The 15,427-nt window shown below is 39.1% G+C and overlaps 1 protein-coding gene across 1 annotated transcript in view; it reads left to right on the top strand.

The window, feature by feature from the left end:
- The first annotated feature begins 1,024 nt into the window (after window positions 1–1,024).
- Window positions 1,025–15,427, top strand: part of tnfaip6 (tumor necrosis factor, alpha-induced protein 6) — a 51,248-nt gene continuing 36,845 nt past the window's right edge. The window contains exons 1-2 of the mRNA XM_043694155.2: window positions 1,025–1,237; window positions 8,735–8,872. Coding sequence (XP_043550090.1) covers window positions 1,144–1,237; window positions 8,735–8,872 — 232 coding nt within the window. The 5' untranslated portion in view covers window positions 1,025–1,143. The remainder of the gene's footprint in view (window positions 1,238–8,734; window positions 8,873–15,427) is intronic.

Below are 15,427 nucleotides of genomic sequence, written 5' to 3' on the forward strand. Positions count from 1 at the left end.
TGTTCTTCCTGAGGTGTGGGGACCAAAACTGGACACAGTACTCCAAATGGGGCTTAACCAGAGCTTTATAAAGTATGCATCACCACCACTCCCCGTCACCACCAAAACGACAGCCAACAGATGGTGTAAAACCCAGCCCTTGCTACTGGATATCTAGAAGAGGTATGTACAGTTTGGAAACCCACAGATTGGTGTCAATTTGTTACAGGTGTAAGATGGGCACAACTCTAAAATGGACTTTTGTATGTTTAAAAAGAGGCTGTATTAAGTAGAATGTAAATGCTGAGAATCAGAAATAAAAGTATAAAATGCTGGAATTAAGGAGCATGTCTGTGTTCTGCTATTAACTGTCCATTTTTCTCTCTTTTACACTATTCATAAAGCTTGCAATATAATTTTTGTTTTTATTTAAATGTGTGTGGTCTGGCAACCTTTTGTCCTACATGTCTGCTGTGAAGGTTGAAAATGGACTATCTTTTAGGTGATTTCAATTTTGGAAATAAATTGTTTTCATGGCATCATTTACAATAATGCCCTGAAATAGTACAGAAGCAGTGAAATCTGCAAACAAAATAAGGTCCCCTCTTTAGAATACAGGGATTGGAATTCATACCTACACAGCCCAAGAACATGATACTTGTTCTTGGACTTTGGGGATGGGGAAACAGAAAACCACAAAGTTGAAGTAGATGTGCTTTTAATTCTAATGTCTTACACAGTGACTGCATTGTCTCAGCTGAGCTATGGTAAATCAGCTGCCAACCCTGTCTACATGCATTCTCCAAGAGACTAAACTAGAATAAAGGGGAAATAAATGCTGAATTGTTACTTAGAAAACCATCACACATCTAACCATCACTCTCATTTTAATTAAAATGTTCATTAATTATAGCATATTTGATATTACTCTGAAACCACTTAAAATAACAATTGTCCACATTACAATTGGAGTACTGTTATACTACAGCAACTGCAGTCTTAGCAACTACAATGACCTCACAGCTATTAAACAGTTAGGAAATAACGTCTGGAGACCAGATGTTGGAGCACCACGTAATTTACTGGAAGCTACATCTATTTGAGACTATTACAGCACTAAACATTTACTAGAACACCCTCAAACCTTGAGGTACGACTGTTACCATGCTTTTGACATTCTTTTTTTTTGTTTTACTATGGCATGAGACAGTGACCTGGGGGCTGAAGAATGGAGTACTGCACAACTCAATATGGTTAGGTAAGGCTGTGGTTGTTTCCTGTGTTATATCTCCTATTTTGTTTTAAAAATGACAAATTAATTTCAGCACAGAGCAAGATCTTTATTTCATCTGGTGCTCTAAAGCAGGAGGAAGATTGTTATTTCATTTGGTGCTGTAAAATTGGGTTTTAATTTCTTAACATGAACATTTTGGCTCATTTGTTGTTAATGTTCAAACTATTGAGAATCTGCGACTGGCATATCTTTTGATGCTTCAAAATCCTGTAATCTACCAAAATATATGGGGTCCAAACTATTACCTTTTAGATGATCATCTCATTTTTGTATAACTCATTGATTGTCTGAAATATTTCTTTAATTTTTAAAGTTCATGTCAAAAAATCACAAACATTATATGTGAATAAATAGACGGAATTACAGTATACTGTAAAACATACTGTTTCACCAAAATGTAAATAGAGGCTTAAGGGTTGATCTCAGCAGTACTTTGGCTCAGGGAATGTTTAAAGAAAAAGTGTTCCCATTCCTTGTTTAAAATGGAAATAGGTGAATATAGCAAGAAATACTTTGGGAATTGGTGGATACATTTACAAAAGACCTCCTTAAATGCTGTAAAATTTTACAATCTCCAAAAGTCCTAGCTAGAAAGTGTGCCGTTGGTGGATATTGAGTAAGGATAGTGTCTGTGATTTCTGTGATCCTTATCACTACCAAACAGTTATCACACTCACTTTCAGTCTCATACAAATAATAGTTTCACAGCTCATAAATCTTTGGTTCAGAGAATGCTTAAATTACACGAAGAGACCATGTGTGTGTGCCTGCAAGAGCAGTTTAATTTGCCCCATTCTCTAATCTTTCACTATAGCCCTTCAACCTTTTTCTTTTTAGGTGCTTACCTCAAAGCCAAAACTGAATCTACCTTCACCACACTCTCAGGCAGATCCAAATCACTTAGTGCATAAAATAAGATTTCCTCATTCATTGCCTTTTTGGGCCAGACCGGGGCTTGGGGGGGAGTGGGGGGGGGGCGGGGGACGGAGTGAGTCACCTTATGTCCATTTCCTTGAGTTTTCAACTCTTTTACCAACAATAACAGTTTCTCCCTATTGACTCTGGCTAGACCCTTCAGGACTTTCACACCTTTATCTAATCTCTTTTCACCCTCTATTCTCGGAAAATAACCACAGCTTCTCCATTTTTTGTATATCTTTCCTTGACACCATTTTTTGTATATCTTTTCGGCATCTTCTCCAAAGTCCTCACATCCTTCCTGAAGAGTGGCACTCAGAATTGGACACAATACACCAGATAAGATTGAACGAGAGTTTTGTAAAGGTTCCTTATAACCTCTTTTCATTTGTATCCTATGACTGTATTCATAAAGTTCTGGATTCTATTTGATGTTTTAACAACTTTCAAAAGTTGCCCTATTACCTTCCCTGATTTGCAGACTTATACCCCCAGGTTCCAGCACTCCTTTAGAATTGTACCCTTTATGATAGGAGGCCAGTTCCACAATTGGTGTGGTGCAGATTAATGCCATTGCATGAATTTAATTCCTCATTCTGTCTGAGGTATTTCCCTACCTTATCCCATGGTATAATCATCTAAATAAGGCATGATTAGCAATGCTTGGTACACTGTAGTGAAGGATGATAGCAGAGAAACTCCCTGTACCGGTCATGCAGTTGCCAAGCTGCACAGATGTTCGGATCGCCCTTGCATCTGGTATCATGCAAAGTCAGCAGTGAGACAAGAGAGTGTAGCAGCTTACCATTCTTGCAATTACGTCTGAGGGTAGGTTAGATGAAAAAGTGTGACATTTGAAATCACTTGCAGTTTTGGCAAGGAGTCTATCACCATTACTTTCATTTATTTTAAACTCCATTTCCTCACTCTTCTCACCACACTAAATGTCATCTGGCATTCATTCCATCAGCCTGTCTGTGTCCTTTTGAACTCTTATTATTTTCACAGTACTTCCAAGGTTTGCGTTAACTGCACATGAGGAACAAAATTCAAATGAAAAGATTGCTCTTCAGCATCAAATTAATAAAGATGTTCCTTTCTAAACATTTAGTGTTTATTGGTGATGGAAAACCAAATAGATACAAAGCTGTTGTGATGCATTCACAAACCAGATTTTCACATCTGTACACACATACATTCCGCTCTCTTTCTTGTCTTGTGAAATAATTCTCTCATTAGAACAGGAGGGCAAAGTGGAAAGAGTGATCATAATCTGTTCATTCACTTTTTGTTTGATTATTTGGGCATTGGCAATTCTTCAATATTGACTTTATGTTTTAAGAAACAAAATACTATAGGTTGACAATGTGATTTAACTGTTTTTATGTTTCATATTCAGTTCATTTGACTAAAGCTTTTAGATAACAAAATCCAGGAGCAAAATTAGGCCATTTGGCTTGTTGAGTTTGCCCCACATTTCAATCATCGTTGGTACATTTCACAACTCCACTCTTTTACCTTTCCCTTATAACTCTTGATCCCATTACTAATCAAGAGCCAATCTATCTCTGTCTTAAATACTCTGAATTACTTGGCCTTCACTGTCTTCTGTGGCAATGAGTTCCACAGATTTATCACCTTCTAACTGAAGAAACTCCTCCTCATCTCAGTTCTAAAGGGCTGTCCCTTTACTTTGATGCTGTGCCCTTGGGTCCTGGTCTCTCCTACCATTGGAAATATCTTCTCCATGACCATTCTGTCCAGGCCTCTCAATATTCTGTAAGTGTCAATGAGATCTCCCTCATCCTTCTAATCTCCACTGAGTACAGACCCAAAGTCCTCAACCGCCTCTCATTTGACAAGCCCTTCATCCTCAGGATCATTCTTGTGAACGTCCTCTGGATTCTCTCCAATGCCAGTATATCCTTCGTTTGAAACAGACCCCAAAACTGCTCAAAATGTTCTAAATGTGGTCTTACCAGAGCCTTATGTAACCTCAGCATTTCATCTCTGTTCTCGTATTCTTGTCTTCTTGAAATGAATGCTAATGTTGAATTTGCATTCCTAACTTCCAATTAAGACAATTCTGAGCTAGGATTGTGAAGTCCCTTTATGCTTCAGACTTCTGAAACCTTTCCCAATTCACAAAATTGTCCGCGCCTTTATTCTTCCTAACATAGTGCATAATCTCACACTTTACCACACTGTATTTCATCTGCCATTTCTTTTCTCAATGTCCTAGCCTGCCCCTTCATATATCTTTGTGTCATCTGCAAATTCAGCAACAATGCCTTCAGTTCTTTCACCTAGATCATTAATGCATAATATGAATCATTGTCATCTCAACACTGACCCCTGCAAATCTCCGCTAGTCACCAGCTGCTATCCTGAAAAAGATCCCTTTATTCCCACTCTCTGTCTTCTGCCAGTCAACCAATCCTCTATCCATGCCAGTAGCTTTCCCCTCACACTGTGGGCTCTTCTTTTATTTAGCAGCCTCCTGTATGGCATCTTGTCAAAGGCCTTCTGGAAATCCAAACAGATCACAACCACTGGCTCTCCTTTACCTAACTTTCTTTTTACCTCTTCAAAGAACTCTGACAGATTTGTCAGGCATGGTGTCCCCTTGACGAAGCCATGCTGACTCAACCGTATTTTACTACACACTTCCAAAACCTCCACAATCTCATCCTTAATAATGGACTGTAAAATGTTACCAATGAATGAGGTCAGGCTAAGCAGTCCATAATTTTGTGTCTTCTGCCTCCCTTTCTCCTTAAACAGAGGTGCAATATTAGTTATTTTCCAGTCCTATGAGACTGTCCCTGACTCCAGTTTTTTTTTCCCTAGAAGATCGCCATCAACACTTCAACAATCTTCTCAGCTATCTCCTTCAGAAATCTAGTGTTCTCTATCCAGTTCAGGTGATTTATCCATCTTCAGTCCTTTCAGCTTCCCCAGCACCTTCTCCTCAGCCTTTGGTCACTACACTCACCTCTGCCCAGATTCTTTTGAAGTTCTGCTATGCTACTGCAGTCTTTCACCATGAACACTGATGCAAAGTATCTATTCACTTGCCCGTCATTTCTTTGTACCCATTACTTTCTCCAGCCTCATTTTCTCACAGTCTAATATTCACTTCTGCCTCTCTCTTACTTATTACATATTCAAATAAAAACCTCTTGCTATCTTCTTTTATTTTATTAGCTAGCTCACCCTCGTACTTCATCTTCTCCCCCCTAATTGTTTCTTTTGTTGTCCTCTGCTAGTTTTTAAAGGCTTCCCAATAACTTTTCTTCCTTGGGATGATTTTCTGCTGTGCCTCCCAAATTAACCTCAAAAGCCCCTTCCATTGTTGCTCCACCATTTTCCCTTCTAGGCTCCCTTTCCAATCAACTCTGGCCAGTTCCTCCCTCATGTAATTGTCGTTACCTTTACTCAATTGCAATATATCTGATTCAAGCTTCTCTTTCTCAAACCGCAGCGTGAATCTGTTATATTATGGTCACTGCACCCGAGGGGTTCCTTCACCGAATCAACTCTGCTTCAATGAACATCACAAAATCCAGAATTGCCTGTTCTACAGTGCTCTACAGCAAGCTGCTCCAAAAGGTTTCTTGTGCAGTTGCTCAACTTTATCCACAGATTCTACAACTTCCAACTCTATATCACCAATTGCTATCGAATTATTTTAATTTCTTACTAATAATGCAAACCCATCCCCCTACCCATCTTCAAGAAAGCATAGCCTTGAATATTTTGTTCTGAGCCCTGATACCCTTGCGGTCATATGTCTGAGATGCCCACAACATTGTACCAGTCAATTTCAATCTGCGCTACAAGCTCATTTACCTTGTTTGTATACTGTATGCATTTAAGTACAACATCTTCAGACCTGTGTTGACAGCCCCCTTTCTCATAGTTGTCCCCTTATCTGCTGTGCCTGAAGTTCTCCTGAGCTTCTTCATACTCCCTGTCCTAATACTTGTTGTGGAAACTGTGATAACCTCTGCTGAGCCTTCCCCTTCTAAGTATTTCCATTAGTTTCCATTTAAGTGAACCCAATAAAGTCCTACCCACAGTCCTAGTTATGAGATTCACCAGGACTCTGGTCCAAGCAAGATTCAAGTAAAGCCTGTCCCATTGAAACCATTCCTTCTGTCCCCAGTACTTATGCCATTGCCCCATGAGTTTGAATAATTTCTCCCACACCAACCCTTAAGCCACACGTTTATCTCTTTAATTTTGTTGACCCTGTGCCAATTAGCTCATGGCTCAAGTAGCAATCTGGAGATTATTACCTTTTTAGCACTGCTTCTTAATTTAGTCCCTAACTGCTCAAAATTCCCTCAGCAGACCCTCTTTCCTCTTTGTGCCTTGTATCGTTGGTCCCAATGTGGGACATGACAACTAAATCTTTCCCCTCCGGCTCCAAATTTCTCTGAAGCCCAAATGAAATATCCTGATGCGAGCACCAGGTAGGCAAGAGAGCTTTCGGGACTCTCCATCCTGGCCACAGAGAATAGTGTCTATTCCCCTGACTATACTGTCACCAGTTACAACCACATTTCTGTTGTCTCCTCCCTCCTGAATGGCTTGCAGTATCATGGTGCTATGATGGTTTGCTAATCCTTCCTGCAAACCTTGCTCTCATTCACGTGGGAAGGAAGAATCGCAAATCTCTTGGACAAGCTCAGGGGCTGAAGTTCTTTTAGCACTATCTTGTGGATCACTCTATCTGCCTTGCTCATAATCACATCCTTTTGTCCCTGATCATTGACCAAATTTGAGGAGGTTAATCTCAGGGATGTGACTGCCTCCTGAAACACAATTTCCAGGTAATTCTCCCCCTCTCTGATGTGTCTCAGTGTTTGAAGCTCAGACTTCAACTCATCAAATCTGAGGTAGAGTCCCTCAAGCAACCAACACTTGCTACTGATGTTGTCACTATGCAGCACAATGAAGTCTATCAGCTCCCACATCATGAAGTACAATACATAGCCTGGCCCTGCATCTCTATTCTATTTAGTTTTTTAATTTTTTTAAAAAAATCCTGCTTGCCTTTTAGTTTGTAACCTGTAAACATTTCCCGATTTACCTTCAACGTGAAAGTAACCTACAATAGATGATCAAATTAGCAGCCATTACCAACCAATGAGCTGACAGTTTTGTCACTCTTTCTTTTGTGCTGGACCCCATTCCGAGGCTTCAATTTATCCAGTAAAAAGACCTAACAAACTAAGAACTAAAATAGCAAACAAAACCACCTCGTCCCCTCTGCACCAAATTCCTACATTGCTCCAAATTTGCCAAACTAAATATTAACTCAGGCCATGTCTCATTCCAGATGTGATCTCTCCACCTTGACCATGTGCAGACTACTGGTCATGCACATTTAATAAGCCTTCTTTAAATAGAGCTGAACTAAGCTGAGATGACTCGCAATAGTTAAGCTTCAATAATAACCAACGCATGTTAAGGCCCCATTCAGGCTTTCAGTAATTGACTCATAACTGTTCATCAGTCAGCTGAGTCAGCTACTTTATTAACCTTTTAACTAGACTACTTAGTTTTAAACTTTTAAAATGGAGAAACATTTAGCTGTTCCATTCCTATGCTGCCTCCAAGTCCCTCAAACTATATATTCATTCGGGTTGTGTCTCACTCTGGTTGTGGTCTCTCGTTCCTGACCATAGATAGCTTACTCTTGACCAATATTATTTCTTCATACTAAGATTCACCTTTTAGTGAAACACTCCAACCATCTTTATGACATGGGAATATGAACATATTCAGAAACATGTTTTTTTGTGTTATGACTCAAGTTTTTCCAGACTATTCCCCTTACAATGAAAGATAATTTGACCCTTGGTCTCCAAAATCTGAGTTTCCACCATTCCCAAGGAAGTTAAAAATATTTGTTTTAAAAGTTTCATTAAGTGTGTCACACAGTAGATACAACCACAGCCCTCGGTGTCCTTGTCTATTTTATCTGTAATATTATGAGTCATATCCCCTCATATTGCAATATTTACTTTAATAGAAAAGTAGCACCACAACTTTTATTTTAAAATTATCTTGTATTTAACATTTTTATTCATATGCCCATCTACTTATTCTGAACTATAAAAGTATTTGTTGCTTCATTTCCACAGCAGTAAAACAAAATGACAGAAGTAGGAAACAAAAGCAAGCTTATCTTTTTATATATTGGATATAAAATAGACAGGCAAGAAGCTGGAAGAGCACAGCAAGCCAGGCAGCATCAGGAGGTAAAAAAGTCAACATTTCAGGTGTAGCCCTTCTCCAGTCCTGAAGAAGGGTTACACCTGAAATGTCGACTTCTCCATCTCCTGACACTACCCAGCTTGCTTTGTCTTCCAGCTTCTTGCCTGTCTATTTTAGATTCCAGCATCTGCAGTTTTTTTTGTTGTCTTTTTATATATTGGAAGCTAAACTGAAAGGTTTGACTTCTCACTGCATAGAAAGTAGATTGTACAGAATTTTTCAAAACTGATGTATTGTTTTGTCATGTAATTACAGAACAAGCAGCTGGTGTTTATCACAGAGAGTCGCGCAAAGGAAAATATCAGCTCACCTTGAAAGAAGCTAAAGTGGTCTGTAACTATGAAGGAGGCACCCTTGCAACGTATAAACAATTAGAGTTAGCTCAGCGTATAGGTAGGAAAGAGTCTGTGCATTTAACATTTTGGATGAAATGTCATTAAGTTAAACATGTGATTGGCACAGTGTTATTAATTGCACAATGAGCAGTGACCTTTATGAATGTGATATTGTTTTTTTTCTGTGAAAGAGCAGAACTGAAGAACTTCACTGTGGAAATAATACCAGATTCCTGTTGCATAATCATAATAGTAATGATAAAGACATGCATCACTTACATGAACCACTTATTCATCAAATTCCTAGAATTAATTTTCCCTAGGAAAATAAAGGAATCTTTCCATGATTGCAACACTTTAGATTGGTCTTGAGGGTGAAAGCAGCTCTCTGTCACTGGACAAACCATCTTATATTACAAACATGTTTTGAACTAAAATAATATCTGCTTTATAGTTAAAAATTAGCCCAATGGTAAGTGAAACTTTCTGTTGAAGAATTATCGATCTGAAATGTAAATTTTATTTCAGTCCGAAGATCCTGCCTGATCTGCTGGGCATTTTTCTTTTGTCCTTATTCAAGAGAAATTTTATGACCTAAAATGAGCTTTAAAATGTTAAACAATCCATCCAAGCCAATTGAGGAAACAATTTTAAACAGCTTACTTTTACTTATTTGTTTTTTTCTTTTTCCTCATTCTGTTTCCTAATTATTATCCTGTATGCCTGACTAACCTGTTTTTTAAAAACTATCCTCGTATTTATTTAAATATTTTCCTTCTGTTTCGCTGGTCTCTCATATTGAAGGCATTATAAAATTGTAATACAAATGGCTGAAAGTCACAGGATTCTTTTCTGTTAGTCTTGATTCAGAGATTCAAAGCTTTCCGTTGTGTCATAGACAAAACTAAATCAATCCTTGAGATTAATTTCATATAACTGACATAAGCACATTGCTGTTGCACAATGTTTCTCAGGCGTACAATTCCAGGATAATAATTAGGAAACAGAATGAGGAAAAAGAAAAAATAAGTAAAAGTAAGCTGTTTAAAATTGTTTCCTCAATTGGCTTGGATGGATTGTTTAACATTTTAAAGCTCATTTTAGGTCATAAAATGTCTCTTGAAAACGGACAAAAGAAAAACGCCCAGCAGGTCAGGCAGGATCTTCGGACTGAAATAAAATTTACATTTCAGATCCTTTCAACTGGCAGTCTGATTATTTGCTGGTGAAGTACAGTCATCAGTACCATAGAATCTCAAACTGTTACAATGCAAAAAGAGGCCATTCAGTGTCACGTCTGAAGTAGCTCTCCAACAAATACAAAGACCAAACCTTTGACTGGGCAACACAGTGGCTTAGTGGTTAGCACTTCTGCCTCATAGTGCCAGGGACCCAGGTTTGATTCCAGCTTTGGTGACTGTCTGTGTGGAGTTTATACATTCTCCCTGGGTCTGCATGGGCTTACTCTGGTTTCCCCACACAGTCTAAACATGTGCAGGTTAGGTGGATTGGCAATGCTAAATTGCCCATAGAGGAATGTTAAGGCTAGGAAGATTAACCAGGGGAAATGCAGGATTACAGATGTACAGTAAAGGGGTGGGTCTGGGTTGGGTGCTGTTTGGAGGGACAGTGAAAACTGGAAGGGTCAAATAGCCTATATGACACGGATTCTATATGAATACTATTTGCCTTCTTTGTCCCCACACCTTTACACATTGTTTCTATTCAACTAATCAGCTAATTAATGCCCAAATTGAATCTGCCTCAATGAGACTTCCAGACTGTGCATAACAAACTCGAATATTGTGTAAGTTTTCTGTCAATTCACATTTGCCAAATTTGTATATCACATCAAATCTGTGCCAGTATATTCTCAATCCTTTTACAAGCAGGGGCAGTTTCTCCCTATCTACTCTATCCACACCTCTCTTCATTTTGAAAGCTTTGCCCAGATCTCCTCTTAAACCTCTTCTCACCAAAGAGAATTTTACAGATCTCTCCAATCTATCCTCATAACTGAAATTTCTCATTCCTGGAACTATTTTCACAAATTTCTACTACATTCTCTCCAATGAGTTAAGATTCCTTTTTCTTTAGTATGGTTTCCAGAATTGTACACAACACGCTAGTTGAGGTCTAACAAGTGTCTTGCATCATTTTTACCTAACCTCTAAATTAGCTTAATATAGCTAAATTATATATCCCCATATATTAAAGAATTTTAAATAACAAGTTGTACTTATATAAAAGCAAAATATGCAGATGCTGGGAATCTGAAAAAAACAGAGAGTCACTGGAAAAACTTAGCAGATCTGGCAGCATCGGTGAAAACAGCAACAGAGTTAACAGCTTCTAAGATACGAAGAAGAGTAAGACTAGACTTGAAACATTAATTCTGTTCCTCTCTCCACAGATGCAACCAGACCTACTGGGTTTCATCAGCATTCGTTTCTATTCAACTAATATTGTAGGAGAATATTGTAGAGAAGAAGCATGAGATACGAGATACTAGACTAGAAAGGATTGAGGTTAGTAAGGAAGAGGTGTTATCAATTCTCAAAGGAGTGAAAGTAGACAAGTCCCCGAGGCCAGATGGGATTTATCCAAAGATTCTCTGGGAAGCTAGGGAGGAGGTGTTGGAGCTTTTGGCTTTGATCTATGAGTAGTAATTGTCTACAGGTTTAGTACCGGAGGACTGGAGGATTGCAAATTTGTGCCCTTGTTCAAGAAGGGCAGTAGAGATGACCCAGGTAATTATAGACCAGTGAGCCTTATGTTTGTTGCAGGAAAAGTTTTGGAAAGGATTATAAGAGATAGGATGATAAGAGATAGGATTTATAATCATCTAGAAAGCAACAATTTGATTGCAGATAGTCAACATGTTTTCATCAAGGGCAGGTCATGTCACACAAACCTCATTGAGTTTTTTGAGAAGATGACTAAGCATGTGGATGAGGGTAGGGCAATTGATGTGGTGTACATGGACTTCAGTAAAGCCCTTGATGAGGTTCGACATGATATGCTGTTGGAGAAAATGCTGAGGCAAGGGATTGAGGGTGATTTAGCAGTTTGGATTAGAAACTGGCTTTCTGTAAGAAGGTGGTTGATGGAAAAGATTCAGTCTGGAGTCCGGTTACTAGTGGTGAGCCACAAGGATCTGTTTTGGGAACACTGCTGTTTGTTATTTTTACAAATGACTTGGACGCAGGCTCAGATGGATGGGTTAGTAGGTTTGCAGATGACACTAATGTCGGTGGAGTAGTGGACAGTGTGGAAAAATGTTGCAGGTTGCAGGGGGATTTGGATAAACTGCAGAATTGGGCTGAGAGGTGGCAAATGGAGTTCAATGCAGCTAAATGTGAGGTGATTCACTTTGGGAAGAATAACAGGAAGACAGAATACTGGGTAAATGGAAAGATTTTTGGTAGTGTGAATGTGCAGAAGGATCTTGGAGTCCATCTACATAGATCCCTGAAAGTTGCCACATAGGTTGATAGTGCTGTTAAGAAGGCATACGGTGTGTTAGGTTTTATTGGTAGAGCAATTGAGTTCCGGAGCAATAATGTCATACTGCAACTATACAAAACGCTATTGCAGCCGTACTTGGAATATTGTGTACAGTTCTGGTCGCACTATTACAGGAAGGATGTGGAAGCATTGGAAAAGATGCAGAGAAGAATTATCGGGATGTTGTCTGGTCTGGCGGGAAGGTCTTATGAGGAAAGGTTGAGAGACTTGGGTCTGTTCTCATTGGAAAGATTGACAAGGATGTTGCCAGGGTTGGAGGATTTGAGCTATAGGGAGTAGCTGAACAGGCTGGGGTGTTTTTTTCCCCGGAGCGTCGGAGGCTGAGGGGGGACCTTATAGAGGTTTACAAAATTATGAGGGGCATGGATAGGATAAATAGACAAAGTCTTTTACCTGGGGTCAGGGAGTCCAGAACTAGAGGGCATAGGTTTAGGGTGAGAGGGAAATATATAAAAGAGACCTCAGGGGCAACTTTTTCATGCAGAGGGTGGTACATGTAAGGAATAAGCTGCCAGATAAAGTGGTGGAGGCTGGTACAATTGCAACATTTAAAAGGCATTTGGATGGGTATATGAATAGGAAGGGTTTGGAGGGATATGGGCTGGGTGCTGGCAGGTGGGACTAGATTGGGTTGGGATATCTGGTCGGCATGGACAGGTTGGACCGAAGGGTCTGTTTCCATGCTATACATCTCTAGGACTCTATGACTCTAAGACTAAGAGGGGATTTTATAGAGACATACAAGATGATCAGAGGATTAGATAGGGTAGACAGTGAAAGTCTTTTTCCTAGGATGATGACGTCAGCTTGTACAAGGGGGCATAGCTACAAATTGAGGGGTGATAGATTTAAGACAGATGTCAGAGGCAGTTTTTTTTACTCAGAGAGTGGTAAGGACATGGAATGCCCTACCTGCCAATGTAGTTAACTCAGTCACATTAGGGAGACTTAAACAATCCTTGGAGAAGCACATGGATGATGATGGGATAGCATAAGGGGTTCAGCTTAGACTAGTTCACAGGTCGGTGCAACATTGAGGACCGAAGGGCATGTTCTGCGTTATATTGTTCTATGTTCTTTGTGTTTTTACTTTTACTTGTACTGCGTGCCCTTATTTATAAAGCCCATGCTTTATTAATTACTCTCTCTACCTATCCTACTGCTTTCTGTGCAGTCCTCTCTGCTCCTGCATCCCTTAAGCCTCTATTTCATATTGTTTGCCCACATACTTCCTATCAAAATACATCACCTCACATTTATGAGTTAATTGGTAAATTTGCAATTTTGAATTAACTTTATGCACAATAATTTGCAATTTTGTGGGATGGTACAGTAAAAGACAGTGGTCTGAAAGACAGTTTTTAAAGTATAGGATGCAAATAATCTGATCTGGTACCTCAAGGTAGCCTGCATTAAATAAATTAATTGAAAGCTCACTTATTTAAAAAAGGGAAGGTACAGTTATTTTTCATACTTTTGGTGTATCCTCATTAAGTATCTCATTAGCAAGTGTTAGGAACACTTTATTCTGCCTGATACTGAACAGTTATGTGTAATTGGCATAGATTTTCTTGACAGGATATTTTTACTGCCCCACACAAAGGCTGCAGCTGGGGTTGTGGAGACATTGCAGAGAGAAGCAGTGAGCATTTCTTTTCAGCATAAGGTGTAACCTATGAGGTAAGGCAGGCAACTATCGGCTTCCCATGTTTTGAAAGTTAGAGACCTGAAGGTTTGTATCAGTAGATTCACTGACATACCTGCATTCAATACCCACCAGGTAGCCTCCAGGTCAGTGCGACAAAATAATTCCTGCATAGTTTGACAACAGTTTCGTTTCACTGTGACATTCGTAAATTAAAAAATCGGTTTTGAAAATTACTCTAACAACTTTCCTCTAAAAACAAGGAATTATTTCCTTGTGATGCAGTCATATCTTTATTTGTTAGTTTTAAAATTATTTTTCTAACAAGTAGGACTTATATGTAAATTGTTAGAGTACTGTATAACTATCAAGAGTGGGGGTTGACAAATTTCTCACAAAATAACTAGGTACTGACTAATAGGATCAAAAAATAAATATAACAGCAATTATGGAATAAAGCAATATCAGGCAATATTATATTTTATAAATATACATTATAATGCATTATAAAAATATTGCCATTTAACATATGCCATTGTGAATGCATAATTTTATTCATTCCTTTTATATTATTGATTACATGATTCTATACTTCACACTAGAGCTGATGAATTGCAGCAATTCTTTCACATAACAACTGCATGCATTTATACAGCCCTTCTAATGCAGGAACATTTTAAATGTAAATTGGAGAATATTCCATCATACTGCTGACATTTTCCTTCCAGATTGTGGACATCTGTGCAGAGTCAGGAGTTATGGCTTGCGGAATTCCCAGCTTCTGACCTTCTCTTATAGTCACAGTATTTATATAGCTGGCCCACTTAAGTTCCTGGTCAATGGTAACCTTCAGCATGATGATAGTGGAGGGCATGAAGATGGCAATATCATTGAATTCCAAAGGAATGTGACTAGTTTACTTACAGCGTGGAAACAAGTCCACATCGACCCGCCGAAGCGCAACCCACTCAGACCCATTCCCCTACATTTACCCCTTCAACTAACACTACAGGCAATTTAGCATTTCCATTTCACCTAACCTGCACATTTTTGGATTGTGGGAGGAAACCGGAGCACCCGGACGAAACCCATGCAGACACAGGTAGAATGTGCAAACTCCACACAGAGAGTCGCCTGAGGCGGTAAATAAACCCGGGTCTCTGGCACTGTGAGGCAATAGTGCTAACCGCTGTGCCATACTTGCTGGAGATGACCATTACCTGGCACTTTTGTGGTATCATTGTTATTTGTGGGAATAGTTTGTGAGCAGGAAGAGAATCCTTTGCAAATTATATTCTGAAATCAATTAGTTGGATAGGAACAGAAGTAGATGAGAGGGGTTTTTTCTCAGTGGAGGGACTCTTTTTATTCATGAAATGGATTCAGGCATCAATGGGTAGGCCAGCATTTAATGCCCATCCCTAATAGCTATAGGTTTGG

Source organism: Chiloscyllium plagiosum, unplaced genomic scaffold, assembly GCF_037043375.1.
Source record: "Chiloscyllium plagiosum isolate Xiang-an unplaced genomic scaffold, Cpla_swu_hap1 HiC_scaffold_7, whole genome shotgun sequence".
Lineage (NCBI taxonomy): Eukaryota > Metazoa > Chordata > Chondrichthyes > Orectolobiformes > Hemiscylliidae > Chiloscyllium > Chiloscyllium plagiosum.